This window comes from Neolamprologus multifasciatus, chromosome 12 (genome assembly GCF_963576455.1).
Source record: "Neolamprologus multifasciatus chromosome 12, fNeoMul1.2, whole genome shotgun sequence".
NCBI lineage: Eukaryota > Metazoa > Chordata > Actinopteri > Cichliformes > Cichlidae > Neolamprologus > Neolamprologus multifasciatus.
In genome coordinates, this window is record NC_140450.1 from 4266603 (window position 1) to 4286506 (window position 19904).

General features: G+C 40.6%; 1 protein-coding gene across 4 annotated transcripts in view; it reads left to right on the forward strand.

Moving 5' to 3' along the window:
• Window positions 1-19904, forward strand: part of fras1 (Fraser extracellular matrix complex subunit 1) — a 352607-nt gene that overhangs the window by 20438 nt on the left and 312265 nt on the right. Inside the window, exons 1-2 of one of the 4 annotated variants that reach the window (XM_085180998.1) lie at window positions 12525-16732; window positions 16835-16940. The exons of 1 other annotated variant lie outside the window; for it this stretch is intronic. In XM_085180998.1, coding sequence (XP_085037124.1) covers window positions 16884-16940 — 57 coding nt within the window. In that variant the 5' untranslated portion in view covers window positions 12525-16732; window positions 16835-16883. Of the gene's footprint in view, window positions 1-12524; window positions 16941-19904 lie in introns of those variants that run through there. 2 more of the 4 variants (XM_085180997.1, XM_085180996.1) reach the window with 2 other exon arrangements.

Here is a 19904-nt window from a genome sequence, read left to right on the forward strand (position 1 = left end):
GTCACCAACAGTCTGATTACTGTTTACAGGAAAACCCAACTTGATTTGAAGCAGACCAAATATGATCATTTTTACCCATTTTATTATTGTTGGGATTTACTAGAGTAGCTTTGCATGATTCACAATTCAAAATAATCCTTATTTATCTTACACTGGCTCTTAGTGCAGCCCTTCAGCTCATCTTCTCTCTGGACAAAGCTGTTTTATCTCCTCTCTCTCTCATAACAACCTTGTTACCAGATGCCATTTGTGAGGTGAGATAACCATATTAAAAATATCTGCTATGACATCATACGAATCCAAAAAGGAGAACGAAATACAGGAAATCTAAAAAAAAGTAGAATGGGAGGGAGAGCCTTCAGTTTTCAGGCCCCTCTTCTGTGGAACCAGCTTCCAGTTTGGATTCAGGAGACAGACACTATCTCTACTTTTAAGATTAGGCTTCAAACTTTCCTTTTTGCTAAAGCATATAGTTAGGGCTGGACCAGGTGACCCTGAATCCTCCCTTAGTTATGCTGCAATAGACGTAGGCTGCCGGGGGATTCCCATGATGCATTGAGTTTTTCCTTTCCAGTCACCTTTCTCACTCACTATGTATTAACAGACTTCTCTGCATTGAATCATATCTGTTATTAACCTCTGTCTCTCTTCCACAGCATGTCTTTATCCTGTCTTTCTTCTCTCACCCCAACCAATCACAGCAGATGGCCCCACCCCTCCCTGAGCCTGGTTCTGCCGGAGGTTTCTTCCTGTTAAAAGGGAGTTCTTCCTTCCCACTGTCGCCAAAGTGCTTGCTCATAGGGGGTCATATGATTTTTGTTTTTTTCTCTGTATCTATGAAGCGCCTTGAGGCGACTTTTATTGTGATTTGGCGCTATATAAATAAAATTGAATTGAATTGAATTGAATTGAGCATTTGGAGCAGTCTGAAACATGAGATTGTAACTTATAAGATTTACACAAATTTAACTAAACTGTTGAAAACAGTAACTATATAATAGAATATAATGAAAAGCATAATAGGTTCCACTTAAGACGTCTGAAGTGTTCGTTTTGTTGGTGTTTTCTTGATGATAACGTGTCATCATAAAGGATGAAGCCAACATTATAATTAAACCTTCGTTATTATTAGAACAACACGTCCATTAGCTGTTACTGAAGGTGTTTTAACAATCTTTAAATATTCAAAAGTGGGTGAAAAATATAGATATTCTCTTTGAGAAAGGACTGAGTTGACTAATTTAAGAAAACTAGGAACTGTAACTTTTTGGTATGCAGTTAAATCGCAGCTAGCAGGTAATTTTATTATTTTATAGGCCAACTACTGTGATCCACAACATGTTTTTTTCTGTTAAAAATGCTGCAGCGCTGTCTTGAACTATCAGTTCATTACAGTTACTCTTCATTGCGCTGATGCAGTTCCCAAAGCAGTTAAGACGCATCTTATAGGAAAGACTCACCTGTGCAAAAAAAATCCCAAACCTTTTTGTCACAATATACAAAGTTTGACAGTGACTTCAAGTCTGTGACAAAACACTTTTCTCAAAACTGCACTGACTGACTGCAAACAAATGTGTCCTGTTGAACTGGAGCACGCACACGGCCCCAACTGAGACTCAATGGCAGCAGACGGTACTGGAATATGTGTGACTAGACTTCCTAACATGCAAGTTACATAGTAGGGACAACAGGTTTCATAACATATGGGACTCATTTATGGTGTACGCCGGTTTGGATATTTCTGCTATTTTCTCACCGGCCCTGCTATAATATGCCGGTGAGATATAATAAGCATGCCACTGAGTGTTGCTAACTCTATCTCATAATCAAAGTATCTGGATTTTCTATTTGTTTACTTGTATTCTTAAGCCAGGTTCTCTGTTTTCAATTCAATTCAATTCAGTTTTATTTATACAGCGCCAAATCACAACAACAGTTGTCTCAAGGTGCTTTATATTGTACAGTAGATCCTACAATAACAAATACACAGAAAAACCCAACAATCAAATGACTAGTGATGGTAAATTTGATTCTTTTTACTGAATCGAGTTTTAATGAGTCAAAGTGAATCGGGTTTTTTGAGTCATTTGATTCACTGAGTCAGTTGACCAGAGAGTGCAAAAAACTTACATTTTCACTCAAACTTAATTTGTTTCTCTTTTCATGTAAATCCCACTGCTAAGATGAATGATTCTAAAAGAAAACAAAACTATTTTATAGAGCAAAAAAGAGCAAAAACATTTCTAAAATTAAGCAATTTCCTATCAAAATTGCTTAATAAACATTTATTTTGTTTATTTGTATTTTATTAGTATTTTTCTTAAATGTGTCAAATATATATTTTCTCATCTAAATGTCCACTGAGCTGTGAGCCAGGGGGCGGTAATGCGCCTTAACATTGGTTGCCAACCAAGAAGAAGAAGAAGCTGTGAGCCAGGAGGGACGGGGTGAGTGAGGGAGTGATTCGTTCGCTCTATGATTCAGCACAGGAAGGAGGGGGTGAGTAGCTCAAATGTGCTGTTAGCATGTTAGCAGAGCGATGCTACTGTGAACCGAGGAGCTATTTTCTTGATGTGAGCTTCTACTCAGGGTTTTTTCTTCCAGTTCAGAGCAGAAATGCTTTTGTTAAGAAACTGGCTGTTGTTTCACCCCCCACAATTTTAATTATTAGCTAGATATATTTCTACTAATGGAATTAGTTTGCTAACAGCAACAGGGATGAGTCGGTCAGTCAGTTGGGCTTGTGAATCATGATTCACGAGTCAGTAAAGTGATTCTCGAGTATTGAACGATTTGTTCACGAATCGAACATCACTACAAATGACCCCCTATGAGCAAGCACTTTGGGACAGTGGGAAGGAAAAACTCCCTTTTAACAGGAAGAAACCTCCGGCAGAACCAGGCTCAGGGAGGGGCGGGCCTTTTGTCTGTTTTGTTCTGTTCTGTTGTTTTGGTTTTGTTTAATGCTGTTGTTATTGTAAAAGTTTAAAACTCAATAAATACATCAAGGAAAAAAAACTGCACTTTGAAAGCCTACTCACGTTTCATTTTTGTCTTCAGACATAAATGAAATGTGAAGGATTTATTTGAAACCTTTACACAATATAACTGTTGACAATGAGAAAACAGTGAAACTGTATGCATCAGAAAGCAAAGAGAAATATATAAACTTAGAACATAGCACCAAGTATAGCACAGTAAAGTCACACAGACACACACACTCGCAGGTGGGACATCATTATAGCCAGTATCCGTTGCTTCCTTTAGATGTATCAGATCACGAGGCTGTCGGTTAAACCCCTTCCTCCTCCAAGCAAAGAAGAATTCCTCAGTTGGGTCGACAAATGATGACTGTGGTGTCGGGAACACCGTGTCTGGAGGTGGAAACTTTACCAACTTTATCACATGAAGCGAGGGCATTGTAGAGCGCTGTGCAGGACCCAGCATGTTCAGCAGCAGCACCCATTGTTTTCCCTGACATATTGACCTTGGCTCTGACTGATGATACTCCTGCCACATCTCCTTACATGTGTGTCATCTCACGCAACTCAACTCAAAAGTCTATAAAATCCAAAAGTCTTCACATTATAAACATCTGCGTGCAGCTTAGAGAAAAGAGAAAACTTCTCACCTTTGTTAGTATTTCCCTGGTGTCACATTCTGCATTTTAACTACCCTGAAGACGATCTCCTCTACTGGAGTCTGTATTAGTGTTATGGATCCAGTCTCACATGAGTTTTATTCTCAACCTTTAAGTTATTGATTTGTGTTTCCTTTTGTTTTTGTTCCTCAACACAAATTTCCCAACATTATTTTGTGTCCCTGAACACAACATTTCATCTGTCTGCTCTCATGAATACTGATGTGTCCATGTATACAAAAAAACATATATTTGCCTCGTTAAGAAGTTGAAACTGTGATGATCGAGCTAATAGTTTTGCCTTTCACACCAAGTTTGAGTTATATACACCTCATTTGTTACCATTGTTTGTTTGTTTTTAATTAAAATAGTAACAGTGACTTAGTTGGGTTTAGAAAATGACAACGGTTTAAGTTAAAATGTAACCTTTGGCACATATTTTTAAACTTTGTCTTCTTGACTGCCAAGGTGATGCATCTGAAAATTCGTGTCCCTGAACACACAAAAATATATTGTATTTTCATAACTGTTAATCAAAGTGACGTGAAACTGGGCTGTTTGAATGGGTTCCTTGCTAACCCTTAAATTTCTTCTGTATCACATTAAACTTTGAAATTCTAAATACAAAAAAAGCACAAATGGAAAAACAACAGTTTTGTAATGTAAAAATGCAAAGATCAGTGTGTTACTGCAACGCATTTTGAATATCTACACCGTAATGTTGTGGGGATGGAGCTGGACTCCCTCAAGGTGGTGTCGGAGAGGAGGATGCTGTCCAAGATAAAGACAATGTTGGATAACACCTCCCACCCACTCCATGACATGCTGGTCAGTCACAGGAGCACGTTCAGTGAGAGACCGAGATTACCGAAAAGCACCACTGAACGACACAGGAAATCTTTCCTGCCTGTGGTCATCTCCCTGTACAACGCATCCACTTAACACACTGGTTACTGCTACAACTACACATGTTTCTTTTCCAGCTATTTATTAATGAGTGACTTTGTATATATATATATATATATGTATATATTGTACTATTCTTAGTTAGCGTATTGTCTGTCTTGTTAATGTTGGTTTATAATGGAGCACTGTAACAAAAAAATAATTTCCCCCAGGGATCAATAAAGTATTCTGATTCTGATTCAATTTACGACAGGTTTTGAACTTTCCTTAAGAAAAAATGTAAATCATCACCCGGACAGGTGTCCTTCATAAACAAACACAGCTAGTATCAAATGGCTGCTTTTTTGGCATCTGTTAGGTGATTTTCTGGTGGCATGAATAACAGATGCAGCGCTCACACTGTGCTGCATATTAATGTTTTATATTTGATCTTGTGTCAACATTAACTTTATGAAGCTTTTGATGGCTCAAAACAGTGCATTGTCTGTCAAGTGTTTCCTGCAGTAGGAGTTTATTGTAATGTCGTGTTTCTGTTTTAAAAAGAAACACGCTTCCTTTTCGTTTTCCAGAATATTTAAATCGTTTCCGTCGGTGACGACTCATCCGTTTGGGTTTGGTGCTCAGCATAAACATCGCATAAAAAAACGAATGAAGTTCAGTCTGGGACATGCTGTGCTGCACTTTCCGTCACTGCCACTGTTGAGTGGATAAAGCCTCGTGTTGACTGCAGCGAGTTTTTCTTTACCTACTCGGCTTACTGAGGAGTTCTGTTAGATTGTGAATGCTGATTTATCCAAATTAAACCTCGCTCACACTGCGCCTCGCTGTTTATCCCTTTGAGAGGTTTTCCCTACTCCTGTGATGTGTGAACTTCCGAACATAATGAGACGAGCACCGGCCGCACTGATGTCAGGAGAATAGGCGCGTTTCAGAAGTACTGTGGCCCAGGACACAGAAATAGATTATCTGAGGACTTGCCATTCGTGGCTGTACCACATCTGAATTATTAAGTGGCCCGAGGCTGTGAGGTGCCTACACTGGCTGCTCTTTTCATGATGCTTTTAAAGCTAAACTGCTTCTTGCATTGTGGATTCCTGCGTATATTTTTGAGCCAGAGCAGCAGTTCCCCATTTGTTTTGCTCAAGGGGGAAATCTATATACAGCAATATGTCCATCACTGAGATTGGTTTGGATTGTGTAGAAGCATTAAAGTTTCAAGGATACTCGGTAAGGCGCTACAGGTTACAGTGGTTTAAATCTTAAAATGTAACATCCAGGAGAGGAAATGGCACTTCATTTTTTTTCAGTTCATTTTATCCTTACTGCTTGCTAAACAGATTTCTTTAGGTGTGAATACATTTGTTTTTATGTTTGTGGTGCAGGCAGGGAAAAAACAAACTTTTTCTAAAAACAATCTGCATCTTCAGACATCCGTGACTGTAAAGACGAAAACATGAAAACTGGAAGATTTTTCAAGGTTAGTCTTTGTTTTAATTTCCACCTGAAGCACAGCAACGACAGCAAGAACTAACATAACATACAGGACGAGCCAAACTTGTCATGGTCCTGGGTCCTTTTGACCCAGCGTTTTGTGTTTCTATTAGTGTGATTGTTGGTTCTGTTCTTCCTCTGTTTAGTGTTTACTCTGTTCTGCCCGTGTGTTCCTGTATCAAGTCCACGTTTCTTAGTTTGTGTCCTTTCATGTGTAAGTTCCTGTTTTATTCTGAAGGTCTGCGTCTTATGTGAGTGTTTTCAGTTTGCCTCCCTAGTCTCCTCACGTTAATCACTCCCAGCTGTGTCCCCCACCTGTGTGTGATCTCTCTGTGTTCTCTGAGTGTATTTAAGTTGTGTCTTCTGTCATAGTAGTTGCTGGTTCGTCTGTGTTGTTTCCCCACGGTCTCCCTGCGTCTCTCCGTGTGTATTTCCCCGGACCTCCCTGCGTCTTCGTTCTGGTTTGTTTTCTTAGCTTCGCCCAGTTTAGGTTTTCCAGTTTCATGTTCACCCACCATTGCTGTTTGTACCCACTCCTGTAAATAAACACTCACCTGCACCAGAGCTGCCGCCTTTTGGGTCCTTTCTACAAACTCCACACGTCTGCCACAACCGGACGTGACAAAACTACAAATGTGCAAGGATCACCTTGTAATATGGTATTTTTAATGATGGATCACGGTTGTATTGTCTTGCTCCATAAGGAGAGTTCCCTACCAGGACTCCTTGAAGTATATTAAAGTCCTTCTAAGTATATTTGATTACTCATTTTGGCATCCGTCTGCAAGAATAAAGCAATCTCACGACGACAGCAGTCTTTGTCCGGCTCTGAAGCGCTGCTGTGAGCTGGAGGGTCACTTTAACCACAACCTGCAGCAGGTGGAGAGTTGTTGCGTCCGTGTCAGTGCCAAGCACACTGTTATTGTTACTGCTAGCTACTTTCCAAGACAGAGCCTGGGGGAGGTAGCTGATTATTGCAGGCCAACTTTTATTTGCAAGTGGTTTGATCTGATGAGTCTTTGAACAGACGCACAAGTTCATGGTCACACACTTTGTGCGTGTTGCGTCGTTTGTATGATGTGTCCTCTAGTTGTATCGAGTCTGTACTGAGGATGTAAAGTAGAAAGAAATTGTGGAAGGAATACATTGTTGTGGTGCACATATATCAAACTTAATGTGGTAAATAAACGTATTAAACTTGTGCCAAGTGGCTGTAATAAACTTATAGGACAGCTCAAAGCTCACAGTCTGTGCCTGAAGGCTATGTGAGGATGGAAAACAGTCGTGTTTCTCCCCGAGGCTTTGTCAGTCCAGACATGTCTCTTCATGTACAGGTAAGATGTGAGATCGGGGAAGTCCAGCTTGAGTAATATAAATGGTACAGGTATTGTAGCTCAGTGGAAGCTCTTCCGCTTACTGAGATGTGTGGAACTGTAACTGGGGGGCCAGTGCAGTTTGCACTAAGTTTGGATTATGCTGAATTTCACTGTAGTTGCTTAGCTGGATGACATTGGAGTCTTTTCTTGTTTTTTTCCAGAGCTCTGTGTGACGGAGCCTTGGCTGTGAGATGAATGACGTGACATTTTCTTTAGAGCATTACTAATATAGAACACGTTACCTTGAAAGGTGATTGATGTGGGTGACTGAAGGAAAAAAGAAGTTTGGTTTATATCCTACAAGAAGGTTTCAGTTGACCAAAAGGACTTTATTGTTCCATGTTTCATGCAACAGAGGCCTCTAAACCTTGGTTTGAGACCCTCTGCTCGACGCTATCCCATGCCTCAGCGCTGCCGCTGGGCCTAAATGAGAGCTCGCCATGCTTTCTCGACTGGAACTAAGCCTTTTTTCCCCACCAGTTCTTTGCAGACATGCAGCACTGAAGTGGTACAACCTTTGGCAAACACCCAATTGCTGGGTTAATGGGCAAACAAACAAGCTAGCCTCTCCCCTTTGTGGTCAATCCTCCCCCACCCCTGACCTCTCCGACCCTCCGGGCCATCCGGTGCCGGCTGTGACAGTGTCATCGCTGAAGGTCTGGGAGGTTGTCGGTCTTTTGTTTCTCACTTCATTCAGAGCTTTTAATTCCCAGCACGCCATTCAAGCCAGTGTGCCTCTTATCTGTAAATACCAGCATGCAGCCCCCCCACATGCCTCAGTTTGTCTTTCTTGCTCTGCTTTTCTTTCCGTCTGTGCCCGCAGGCTCTTGGAGCTACAAGTGTTTAGACAGAGAAGAGTTAAATTCAACCCCGCTTTTGTCCCTGTTGGCTTTGATGGCCGTGTTCACACATGCAGCAGATCCCAAAACAAGGCTCATTCTTTCAACTTTATCCCTACTTTTCCCTCCTGTATCTGTCCATGAATACTGGTTGGAAGAATGAGAACATCCAAACAGAGAACTGCTTAGAGACTAAGCGCTATTGTTTGCAATGCAAAAAGCTTTAAAAAGCTAAGAGTTGAGAACTAAGCGGGATTTTTTTTCGATTACAGTTTAGAACATTTTTATTTATTCTGTTTAAAAAAGTAAATTATGAGTAATCATTCATGAAGTCTTGGTGTTGTTTTGTGACGCATGCTGACCTCACATTCAGGGTTTTTTAAGGACTCAGTATAAAGACTAAGTATAAAGAAATGGTGATGATGAATGGGCTTTTGGCACCTTGCAGTTTTAAGTGGTTGAAGTGAGTGGTGGGCTCTCCATCTTCAGCATCTGCTGCTGAAGTGCCATTAAGCCTGGCAGTGAATCTATAGCAACTTCAGTTGAAGACTGCTGACAGAGAACTGGAATGATGATGGTAATCTGGGCGCAGCCTCTTCTTCGTCCACTCTGTGCTTTCAGGCAGGATCATCATCTGCTGTCAGTGATTCATGGTCAGTCCTGTCTTCCTCCTCCCCTCCTCGTTGGAACTATTTTTCCTACTAGGAAGTCAATCACTGGTCAACCACATTTTCCCTTGGGCTCGTATGGATTATTGATGAAGCAGGTGGAGCGAAACCAGACAGACTTCAGGTAGAGTGAGGCGTTAAAGAGGTTCAGGATGTAGAGAGTCCAATATGAACACTCGGTGTGGAAGCACTTCAGGTTCAGGTTTAGACTGCTAATTGTTGTCCTGATGGATTTATAGTTAGCACATCGACAGACTGGTGACCTGCCCAATGTCTGCCCTGCCTCTCGTCCAGGCATGTCAGCTGGGAAAGGCTCCAGCCTCCAGAAGGGGAATGGATAGATGGATGGATTTCTCTGTTTACAGTGTAAATACAGGGATGATGAATGACATAATAAAGTAATTGAAAACACGAGGATCAAACCACAGGAACCTTTTATAACTCTTGGAGGAAAATTTTCTTCCTTTTTGTGTCAACGCTGTGGGAACTAGGAGCTATCAAAGTTCTTAGAACTGTGTTTTTAGTGTCCTTTTAAACTCTCACTTCAGGAGAAGAGCGTTTGTGACAGAATTACAAGATGTAAATGTGTGTATATATATATATATATATATATACACATTTACATCTTGTAAATAAACATCTCCGATGTTATTCCCGGGATCTGCTGGAGCCACTCGCCTAGCTTGGGAGTCACTGCACCTAGTGCTCCGATTACCACGGGGACCACCGTTACCTTCACCCTCCACATCCTCTCCAGCTCTTCTCTGAGCCCTTGGTATTTCTCCAGCTTCTCGTGTTCCTTCTTCCTGATATTGCTGTCTTTCGGAACCGCGGTTCCATATAAATATCTGCAGGATATAAGATGTGATTTTGACTGTGTAAAGCAGAAAAGTTGCGCTCATATTTCCTACCTTAATGGAGAGAAATTAAATGAACAGGAACAGGATTAGAAGAAAGTAATAGACCACACAGTTGCTCAGCTGAAACAACACCAAAGCGTGCAACAAGTCAGCAGTTGTGGGGTAAATTTGGCACGTGCTGACATTTGCAAGGATGACAATTGCTGGCACGATCTACTTGTAGGGTTGACAGGTGGGCCCAAACCATTTAGAAAAATGCCCCCAAGAGCATAACGGCTCAAATGTTTCAGTTTAAAAAAAAAAAACTCTCGTAGTTTCGTTACCCATCTGTGTCTGACTCATTCAGCGTGATTATTCACATGCTCCTGTCCCATAAAATGATCTTGAAAACCTGAAATTCTCACATCAAGCACTGTGTTTGTAGTGTTAAAGGGCTAATTGTAACATCTGTTTTTAATTGACAGCTGGTGCTACTTTGCAGCCTACTGTGACTCATTTTTTTGATCCAGGTCTTTTTATTGAACAAAGAATTGCTTCCAACAACAATTACGGCAATATTAACAAACAGCCCCCCCCCCAATCCAGAACAGTGTAACTAAAACCCAGCCAGAGAGGAAAGAAGAGATAAAATAAAATAAAATTACAGATACAAAGTAAATAATAAAATAAATGAACAACAGCAAGGGAAAACCCCCCAAAAAAGAACCCCACTCACACGCACATTAAGCGATAGTATCTGGACTTAATCTTTCAAAGTAAGTAAGAAAGGAGTGCCATGTGTCATAAAACCTCCGAACTGAACCTTTTACAGTGTAGCGGATCTTTTCCAGCTGAGTATAGTACATGACATTCTTAACCCATTGCCCATATACAGGTGGAAGTGGCTCTTTCCATTTCAATAATATCATTCTACGGGCCAAAAGAGTGCAAAAGGCCAGAAGATCAGAGTGTGATTTGGAAAGACTGGCATCACAAGGCGTCACCCCAAAAATTACTGTGACTCATTTTTGTCCCTCTGTGCATGTGAGTGATTTCAAGTCTGAAGTGCGACTATTTTCACGGGTATCAGTATTATTTTTATCTAAACTCGTCCCGCTGCTTGGTAATCAGATCTGTGTTTACCAGTCACACTTGTTTTTCTGATTACTTATTGATAGAATATAAGAGGGACTGCATCAGCTCTTCTTCCTGACATGAATAGATAATCAGATGTCTATCCTAATCATGCTCACACCTTTTTGCACATGAAAGGCATAAATCTCAGAACGGATGACAAGAAAAGCTTTAGCGAAATATTCCTGAGATTTAAAGCCAAGTGGTTTAATTGTGGCCCGGTCTGTCAAGGAGAATTTTATGAGTACAGCATGATTATCTGTGAGTCTGTGCTCATTACCCTGCACTGTTAACCTTTTACTAAAAGGAGCCCGGTGGAATTGCGGCCCTGCAGATAAAGCCGATGATGACAGGTAGAGATGGATGTTTGCCTCGGGCTAACATGTTGGAAGCCAGACCTGGCTCAGCCCGACGATGACTTCATTTCTCTGTCTTACCTGAAAGCTGCTGCTTCACTCAGCAGAAAACAAAGCCTGTTCCCACTGTTTCTGACCCCGCAGGATGTCGGGATCACTCTACAGATCCCTCTACCAGTGTACAAATCTTGGCTCCTGGCTGCCTGACATAAAAAATGAGGAAATATGAAGATTGGCAAGGAAACGATTTGTCTTTTTCATTTACTTGAAGCTGCAAATAAAATGTGTTTGTGTGTTTTTTTATGGCTGACAAGTAAAGTTGGCATCGTTTCATCTGGATTTTTGCTGACTTTTTCTTCACATCCTCTTGTTTGATGTTATTGAGTTCAGCAGGTCATGCTGGCTGGCTTTAAAACAGCATTATTCATTCAGTCAGACACTATAACAGGCAATACCCTGTGTTGCATAGTGAGCAGTAACAGCAGATTTTTGGACCTTTGGAATTCAGGATTTTGCCCCATTAACATTAACCCTTTAAAACCGGTCGGAGCGGGCACGCTCTGTTTTGCGCAACTACTTTTAAATCGCGGTAGCTCTGCAACCACGCAAGCTAGCGCAATAATTTTTTTTTGCATATGAAACCGGAGGAGTTGTACTTGCATCTTATGCCATCAGCTTGTCTTCGGTCACAGTTTCCTTCCACATATAGCTTTGCAAAAACTGCATAAAAAGCGCTTGCAGCAACAAAAACATAATATTCCAGAAACACGCTTTGCCAATCCGATCAGCTGTTTGTAACACTTGTTACGTTGGAATAGACGTAGAACTATCACATGTTATCACATGTTGGAATAGACGTCAGCGCGAACTATCACATGTCCGCCATGACCTGCCCGAAACCGGAAGTGACGTCATTTTCGCGGAAATGTAGTTTTTTACCATCAGGGCCTCATGAGCCTATACTGGTGTTTTTAAAAGTTATGTTTGACTTTATGACTTTCTGTGTCGTTTCTGGGATGCTTAGGACTCATATTGCACTGCTGGAAATAGTTTATTTTGATGCATATGCTGCTTTTTTGCAAATTTGCACTATAATATTTATTTTAGTTTTTCCTGCAGTATATAAAAATTGGTGTATTTCAAAAATAAAACTATGAAGACACTCAAAATAAATTTCCTGTGGTGGGAAACTATTTTGTGCAACTTTTTGTATTTACAGTTTTGAGGGATAAGCCTCTTAAATTTCTCTAACTAGAAATATATGTTAAAAAAACAAAAATGATTTTCAATTTTTTGTAGTTTATTGCACATTTTTGCAATTTATGTAATTACTATGCACTTAATGCAGACATATTATTAAAATTTAGGCTATAATGGTTGTATTGATGTATAGCAACTTGAAATGCTCCCAAAAATGGCTCAACAGCATGTAAAAATATAATATAAGCTCTGGCGGACTTGGTTCTATGGTAGGTCTTAAAGGGTTAACTACCTATCTAAGGCAAGATCTTGCAATATTGGTGACTCCTGGTTCTAGGTTCACAGCAACATTTGTCAGTAAATAGTTATTAAAGAAATCCTAAAGACCATTAGTGTTTTTGAAATAACCCAGACTTTGAACAAATGGTTGTGTTTTTTTGGCAAAAGTCAGAGCCCAAGTTCATTTGTGTTTCAGCAACTTTGAATTTTCTTTCACATCCATGAAACTAGTTTAAGACAATGTTTCAACTGCTCAAAACAAAAGCAAAACTGGAACCAAAATAAATGGCCTGGTAAATGGTAAATGGCCTGTATTTGTATAACGCTTTTCTAGTCCCTAAGGACCCCAAAGCACTTTACACAACCAGTCATCCACCCATTCACACACACATTCACACACTGGTGATGTCAAGCTAGATTGTAGCCACAGCCACCCTGGGGCACACTGACAGAGGTGTGTTCCCTCTGTCAGTGTGTGTTCCCCAACTGTTTGGTGAGCGGTTGTGTCACAGGCGCGTGTGAAGTGGTGAACGAAGGACCCAAATGCAGGCACTGATTTACTGCGAGTGTACTTTATTTACAGGTGGTGACCAAATTAATAAAAGAAGAGATAGTAGGAACCAAGACCTAGAAAACTTAAACTGGGAAAATCTAAGAAACTTAAACCATAACTGGCAAGGAGAAACACAGGATGACACGCAGAGGAACACAGATGGACCAGCAACAAGGAGAAGACAACAAAGGACTTAAATAGAGACAGCTGGGAGAAATCGGAGCTGACGAGACCAGGGGAAGCAAAACTAGACACACTATACACAGGACAGGGATTATCAAAGTAAAACAGGAAATACAACAGGCATGCACAGACTATGCTTAACATGAAGACACCAGATATGGCAACATAGAGGGAACACAGAGACACAGAACAGAAGGAGCTCAAATCTGAACAAGAATTAAACTGAAACATAAGATAATAATCCAACCATGACAGGTTGCTGCCTGCTGGGAGGGGAAATTGATTGCACAAGGTTGGTGCAGTGAAAACGTCCATCTGCATTTGCCCAAAGTTTGCATGGAAGATGACAATTTGTCTGCCAACATTGTCTGGAAACCAATGTTTGCCTTGTACTTTGTGCTGTGACCAACACATTTGAAGGTAAATGTTCTCTGTGTTTGGAGACAAGTCAGCCTCTTCAGTGTAAACTACTGGAGACTGTGGCAGTTTTTAGTGGAATACCCTTTTTGGGCCTCAACAACACACAGTAACCATCCCAAACCTCTCACATATTTCCATAGTGAGTTGTAGCTTGCTGGGCTTCCTAAACAAAGGTTTCTTCTACTATTTTATTTAGCAGCCTCTTACTCAAACAAACCAGTCAAAATAGTTCAATTTTTAATCAATAGCTGTTTAACACCATTAAAGTTATACACAAAATCCTTCTATTATATATTTATGTACACAGCAAAGAGCAAAATACTTTTAGTAACCTCAGAAAGCCAGTTGTCAGTGACTTTGATGCGTTCATGAGAACAATAATGCTGAAAGAGCCTGCTTTCAGACTATTTCAGCAACACAAACCTTTAACTCCATTTGAAGTGACGTACCCTCTCAGTATCTGTACTTCAGTGCTACCTTGAGGATGGATTAAACACAGAAGCTACTTTTTGCTTTCAGAATACCCTTTGTTTTCATTTTCTCGTGCCTCTTCAAACCTGTACTGTTTTTCAAACAGACAGAAGGAAACATCTCAAATATTCGGTGGACAGCTTGTAACCCAGTGACCTTTTGCATTTCTGTTTCGATAAAGACACTGGGCGCCTCTCTAGCTCGTCTACCTGACCGTTTGCTCTCAGGTCTGTTTGAGTGGTCTTTGCCCTTTAGTTAGAAAAGGATCATGCCTCAACTCGTTTTATTACAAGCCAGTCTTACTGACTGAAGGCTTCTCAACCTTTGCTTTGCCTGTGAAAGGAACTTGGTTAAGAGAATAGGAGACCTTGATTCAGTTTCAGTGCTTCCAAGCTTTAGATGCAGCACAACAACACTTATGAACCACGTACTGTATGACTCCAGCTCGAAGAACTGCTCTATACTCCACATTTGATTTCCTGTCAGAGCAAGTGTTGACACTTTGTTTAACCCCACAGTTATTGTGTTCTCCTGCTGTGAGAGAAAGGAGTGAGGTTGCTAAACATTTAGTTTAAGTGGCTTCATTGCCCCAGTGATCTGATGTGGCTCTTCACATTTTTTGGGCTGTGAACGGTGACAGATTTTTGCAGCTGCAATAAAAAGGGACATTTTTGTTTCTTTATATTCGAACCTGGAAGATGTCTGCGTGCTGTTTCAATATCTTGCTGTGCAAACATGTCGTTGTTTGTGCTTTTTTGAGCACAACGTGTGAAACAATAGGGACGTGTGCGTCACAGGTGCATGTTTGAATACGATAACCAGGAAGAGCCTAAAAATGTTTGTCTTGGAACCAAAATGTGGGAGGATTTTTGGTAACCTGCTGTGCCACAGAGGGATAGAGTAAACTGTTTCCTCTGAGTCAAATAATGTAATCACAATTAAACCATATGTGTTTGACGTTACACTGTTATGCTTATGTAAGAGCGTGAAACCACTTTCAAATTGTGCCTTTATTCACCGCTGTTTCCTCTGTGACGCCATCGGCTGAGTCAGCTGTCCTACTTCTTGACACCCGCTGGGCATCTGGCAACTCTGTCTCCGGTGGGTTGTCAGGGATCTACTGAGGTTTCTACTCTTGTGATACTGCTGTTCAGTGGGGTGTCTGTCATTTAGTGCAAACATAGTCCTATCCGGTTTAAATAAAGGCTTGGTGATTGAATGCATCAAGAAGGTCTCAAACTACAAGCTGAAATATTTATTACTCCACAGAGGCCCAATGAAGAAGTGCTTTTCCTTTATTGGGAAAGATCAGAAAAGCTGTTCATACTGTTTTTAGTTCAATAGCAACATAGAAAACTGCTTGGGACTGTCAGATTTCAGACATCAGTCATGCACATTTGTCAAAGTATTAATTTGCTGCTCTGTTCTGATGTGAACTCCAGTGAAACATTTTTATTCTGCTTTGCAGGATTCACACTTCTGAAAGAAGCTATTTTAGCTCCTGTTACTTTAAGGCAACTCGGCCTTCCAGGGAATTCTCTTCTGACTGGCTGCCCCTCACAGCAGGTTTGAGGAGTACATGGGTGGGGCTTCTGTGTGCATATTTAAAAGTGTGTGCTTGAGATGACCAAATATGGGAAATCTCCCCCGTATTACATCATACAGAGCAAAGGGTAGAAAAAAGGTCTTAAAGCATTAAGACAAGACTGACCCCGAGCTTTTGAGTCACAGGGATGTAGGTGGGAAATAAAGCAGTACAAATACTTAGAAGAGTAGAATATTCAGGTATCAGTACTTTATTTGAGTAGTTATTTTTCTGGCAACAAAAAGTGTAGTGAGTTGGCGCTTTACTTTCCATTTAAGGAATTTAAGGGGAATTATTATTTTAAGTTACCTTGGGCCTTGAAACATTAAATTAATTTGAACCTAAACATTAACACATGACAAGCAATCCTACTCATGTACTGATCCAGTGGATGTGGCATAAAGAGGGATAAAAGAGGCAAAACCGTGTGCCATACTCAGGGGTTAATGTGGGCCGGAATCTATCCTACCTCACAAACCATCCTACCCGTTGTTTCTGCTCACACGCTGCGCATGCGTGTAACACAGACCCCAGATTTACATCATTTTTTTTAAACCATTGTGAAGATTTCTTATGGTTAGTGTTAGTGTTAGGGCTATGGTTAGGGTTTGTATTAGTCACAAGTCGCTGTCAAATTATAATATGGGTAGGCTGATTTTCCAAAGTAGGACGGTTTCTCAGAGCACCCGCCCAACGACCAGGAGTGCTAACGGCCATTAGCATTTAGCATTTAGCTAGCTCCACAAAAACGGAGCAAGAGGAGCACAAAGGGAATAACGTTTTAAATGGCAGGTAATTTCAAATACCACGTTTCTATCAGCTCAACAAACATCCGCACACACAAACTCTTTGTGTGCAGTTTGTCGGACAGTGTGTTGCTAGCTAAAGGTCCAGTTGCTGTTTTTCACAGGGAGAGAAAAGACAGAGCTAAGTTCACTCCGAGATGGAGAAAGATAAGAAAAACGGGACAGGAGAGGAAGAGGAGAGGTTATGTTTAAAGGTAAGTACTGCTCATTGATATTTGATAAATTGGAAATTTAAAGCTTACATGTAAGTCTTCGTGTTTTTAAATTAGATATTGGGTCTGTACATGCTACGATGTGCTTTTTTATATTGTGAAACCTGCTGTAAATCAAACTGAGGTTGACTAACTGTCATTTAAAGATTTCATGAAAATACTCTGCAGGTTAGTGCAGGATAAACACATTAGTTTGCTGTACAGTGATGGATTGTGATGAATAGGCAGTACTCTGTTAGTGTAGAGGATGGAACTCAGGCAGGACAACTCATAAAACTTCTACAATGTAGTCAAGCGTGCCAAGGAAATATTTCCCACACCATTACATCACCTCCAGCCTTTTACCGTTGATACAAAGCAGAATGGAAACGTATTTACATGTCATTTACACTGAATTCTGACCCAACCATCCGACTGTCACAGCAGATATAAACTTGTCAGACCAAACAATGTTTTTGCAGTCTTCTATTATCCACTTTTGGTGAGGCTGTGTGAATTGTGGTTTTCTGCTACTGTATCCCATCTGCTTCCATTTGTTTCATGTGTTTTGTGTTCAGAGATGTTCTTCAGCATGCCTGGTCATAATAAGTAGTTATTTGAGTTGCTGTTGCTCTCGTTGTTCTTATCTGCTGGAACCAGTGAGGCCAATCTCATCTGACCTTTGCCACTAACAAGGCATTTTCACCCAGAGAACGCATGAAACACTCAGACTAGCATCAACAAAAATGCCCCAATCACTTAAATCACCTTCTGAGGCTTGATATGAAATACAAACCATGTCTAAATGCCTAATTCATTGAGTTGCTGCCATATGATTGACTAGTTAAATATTTGCATTATTGAAAAAAATCTGCTATATTTTATTGTTATTGTCGTATATAATCTAAACCTCTTTTTAAATCCTTTTCACCATATCTCTGTAATATGCCTCATTTAGTCGGGTTATTATAATTTATGTTAAATCGACTTCTGTTTTTTTTTATATCGGAAGATTCCAGGGATGCTGCTGTTATCAAAGATTGTTTATGGAAAAGTGCTTGACTTATTGTCCAATTTCACACACAAAAAATAGAAAAAAAATAGCAGGTAATGGTTCATGAATGCGCTTTTTATTTAAATAAATGTCAGGCCTAATGAAGGATGAAACGAAATATGTTCTCAGACTTTTCCCTGGAGACTTTAAAAGTGCTCGAAGGACTCCTGAGTCCCTGATGCTCACTTTGGAAACCACTTTGTCGCTGCTTCATGCTGAGATGAATGTGATGGTGAACAGACTGTGAAAATGACTCTTTCTGATGTCTGGTGGTTTTTCCTTGTTAATAATAACAAAAGCATGACTTTTCCAAAGTGCTGATAAAGTGCTGGAGTTTAAAGCAGCGTGGTTACATTAGAGAGAACACGCACATTTTTAAACAACCTCTGCGAGAGTGACAGATGACTTCACATGTTGTCAGGATTCGATGGCTACCGCTTCAAAATTTCCATACATGCATGTGAAACATGTTTTTCCTTGTTAATTGGCATCCTCTAAGTTTTACTGGCTCTCCCTCTGTTGCATCATAAAGTAAGGAAACCCTTTAACAATAGTTTAGCTTTCTAAAAAGCTGTCAGTAAAATGCCCATGCTTTACATGACCGGTGATGCAGATTTTATGGTGCGTTATGCATGGAAAAGCTGCTGTGAACTTGAAAGAGGAATGCTAGAGTATGAGTGAAAAAATAGGAGGAGGCACTATTCTTGTCTCCACAGGGTTAAAATGCCACCAATATGCCCGGAGGGACAATAATAGCAGGCAATTACTGCTAGCCAGCGCCCCATGCCTCCCACGTCTGAGCTCAGCGACATGGACATCCTTTATCTTGTCCACTGGAAATAGCTTGGTGCTTGCCGTGTCTCCTGCTCAATGTTAGGCCCCAGCAGACTCTTGAGTCTCAGCCAACGACAGCTTTGGAAAGTAAACACAGTCTTGCAGCTCCCTTCCCGCCACCTCATACCTACCCTCCCTGGCACAGAGGGCGAGCAGTCATTAATCTGGAACGTAAACAAAGCTACAACAATGCTAAACAATCCCCTGTCCTCCTCCTCGTCTACACCTCCTATCCCTTCCCTTTTTCACCCGTCCACCCACCCGTCTCTTCTGGATTTTCCCAAGGCAAGCTGTTGAAGGCAGAACATAAATTGTTTAGAACTTTACTTCTGCTCTAACAGCAAGAGACTAATAGAATTGAAATATCTTTAAGGACATTTTGATAATAAATAAAATTAACACATTAAGCTATTAAACATGGAGGAGGATGAGACAACAATCTGAGGGAGAATACACAGACTGTATATAGCTACACACATCAGTGAGGTGGATGATAAGGCACAGGTGAATATAAAGAAAATATAAAGGGAAGGGAAAATAAAGAAGGGAAGTAACAGAACAAAAACTAAGAGAACTTTCTTTCAGAATACAGTAAGAAGTGAACTGAAGAACAGATTCTAGAACAAACATAATGACACAAGGGACACAAAAGGAAAAGAAAAACAAAAAGTCTGAGGGTTGACACACCCACCCTACACTTTACAATATCAGCAGGCATTAGAGTATCTCAGGACTGACCATGACAACTTGTCTGCTAGTTCCTCTTCCGGGAGCAGGACCTGATTTCCCACTTCCAGGCCGGGCAGTGCAGACTAGGAGGAACCACTGGGGTAGACCAAGAACCTAAGGGATAGATTATGCATCTTATGGCCTGGGAAGAGTTTAGGAGCTTCCAGGGGCAACTGGAAAGTGTTGGTGGGGAGAAGAAAGTCTGTAGTGGCCCGCTTAGGCTGCTGCCAGCCTGATTTTTGGATAGAAGTCAGTCAAAAAAAAAGAAAAGAAACAAAAACAGATCATTGCTTCAGTGGTGTAATAAGAATAGAAGTAAAAGATCACTGAGGTGTTATTCAAAGTTTTCT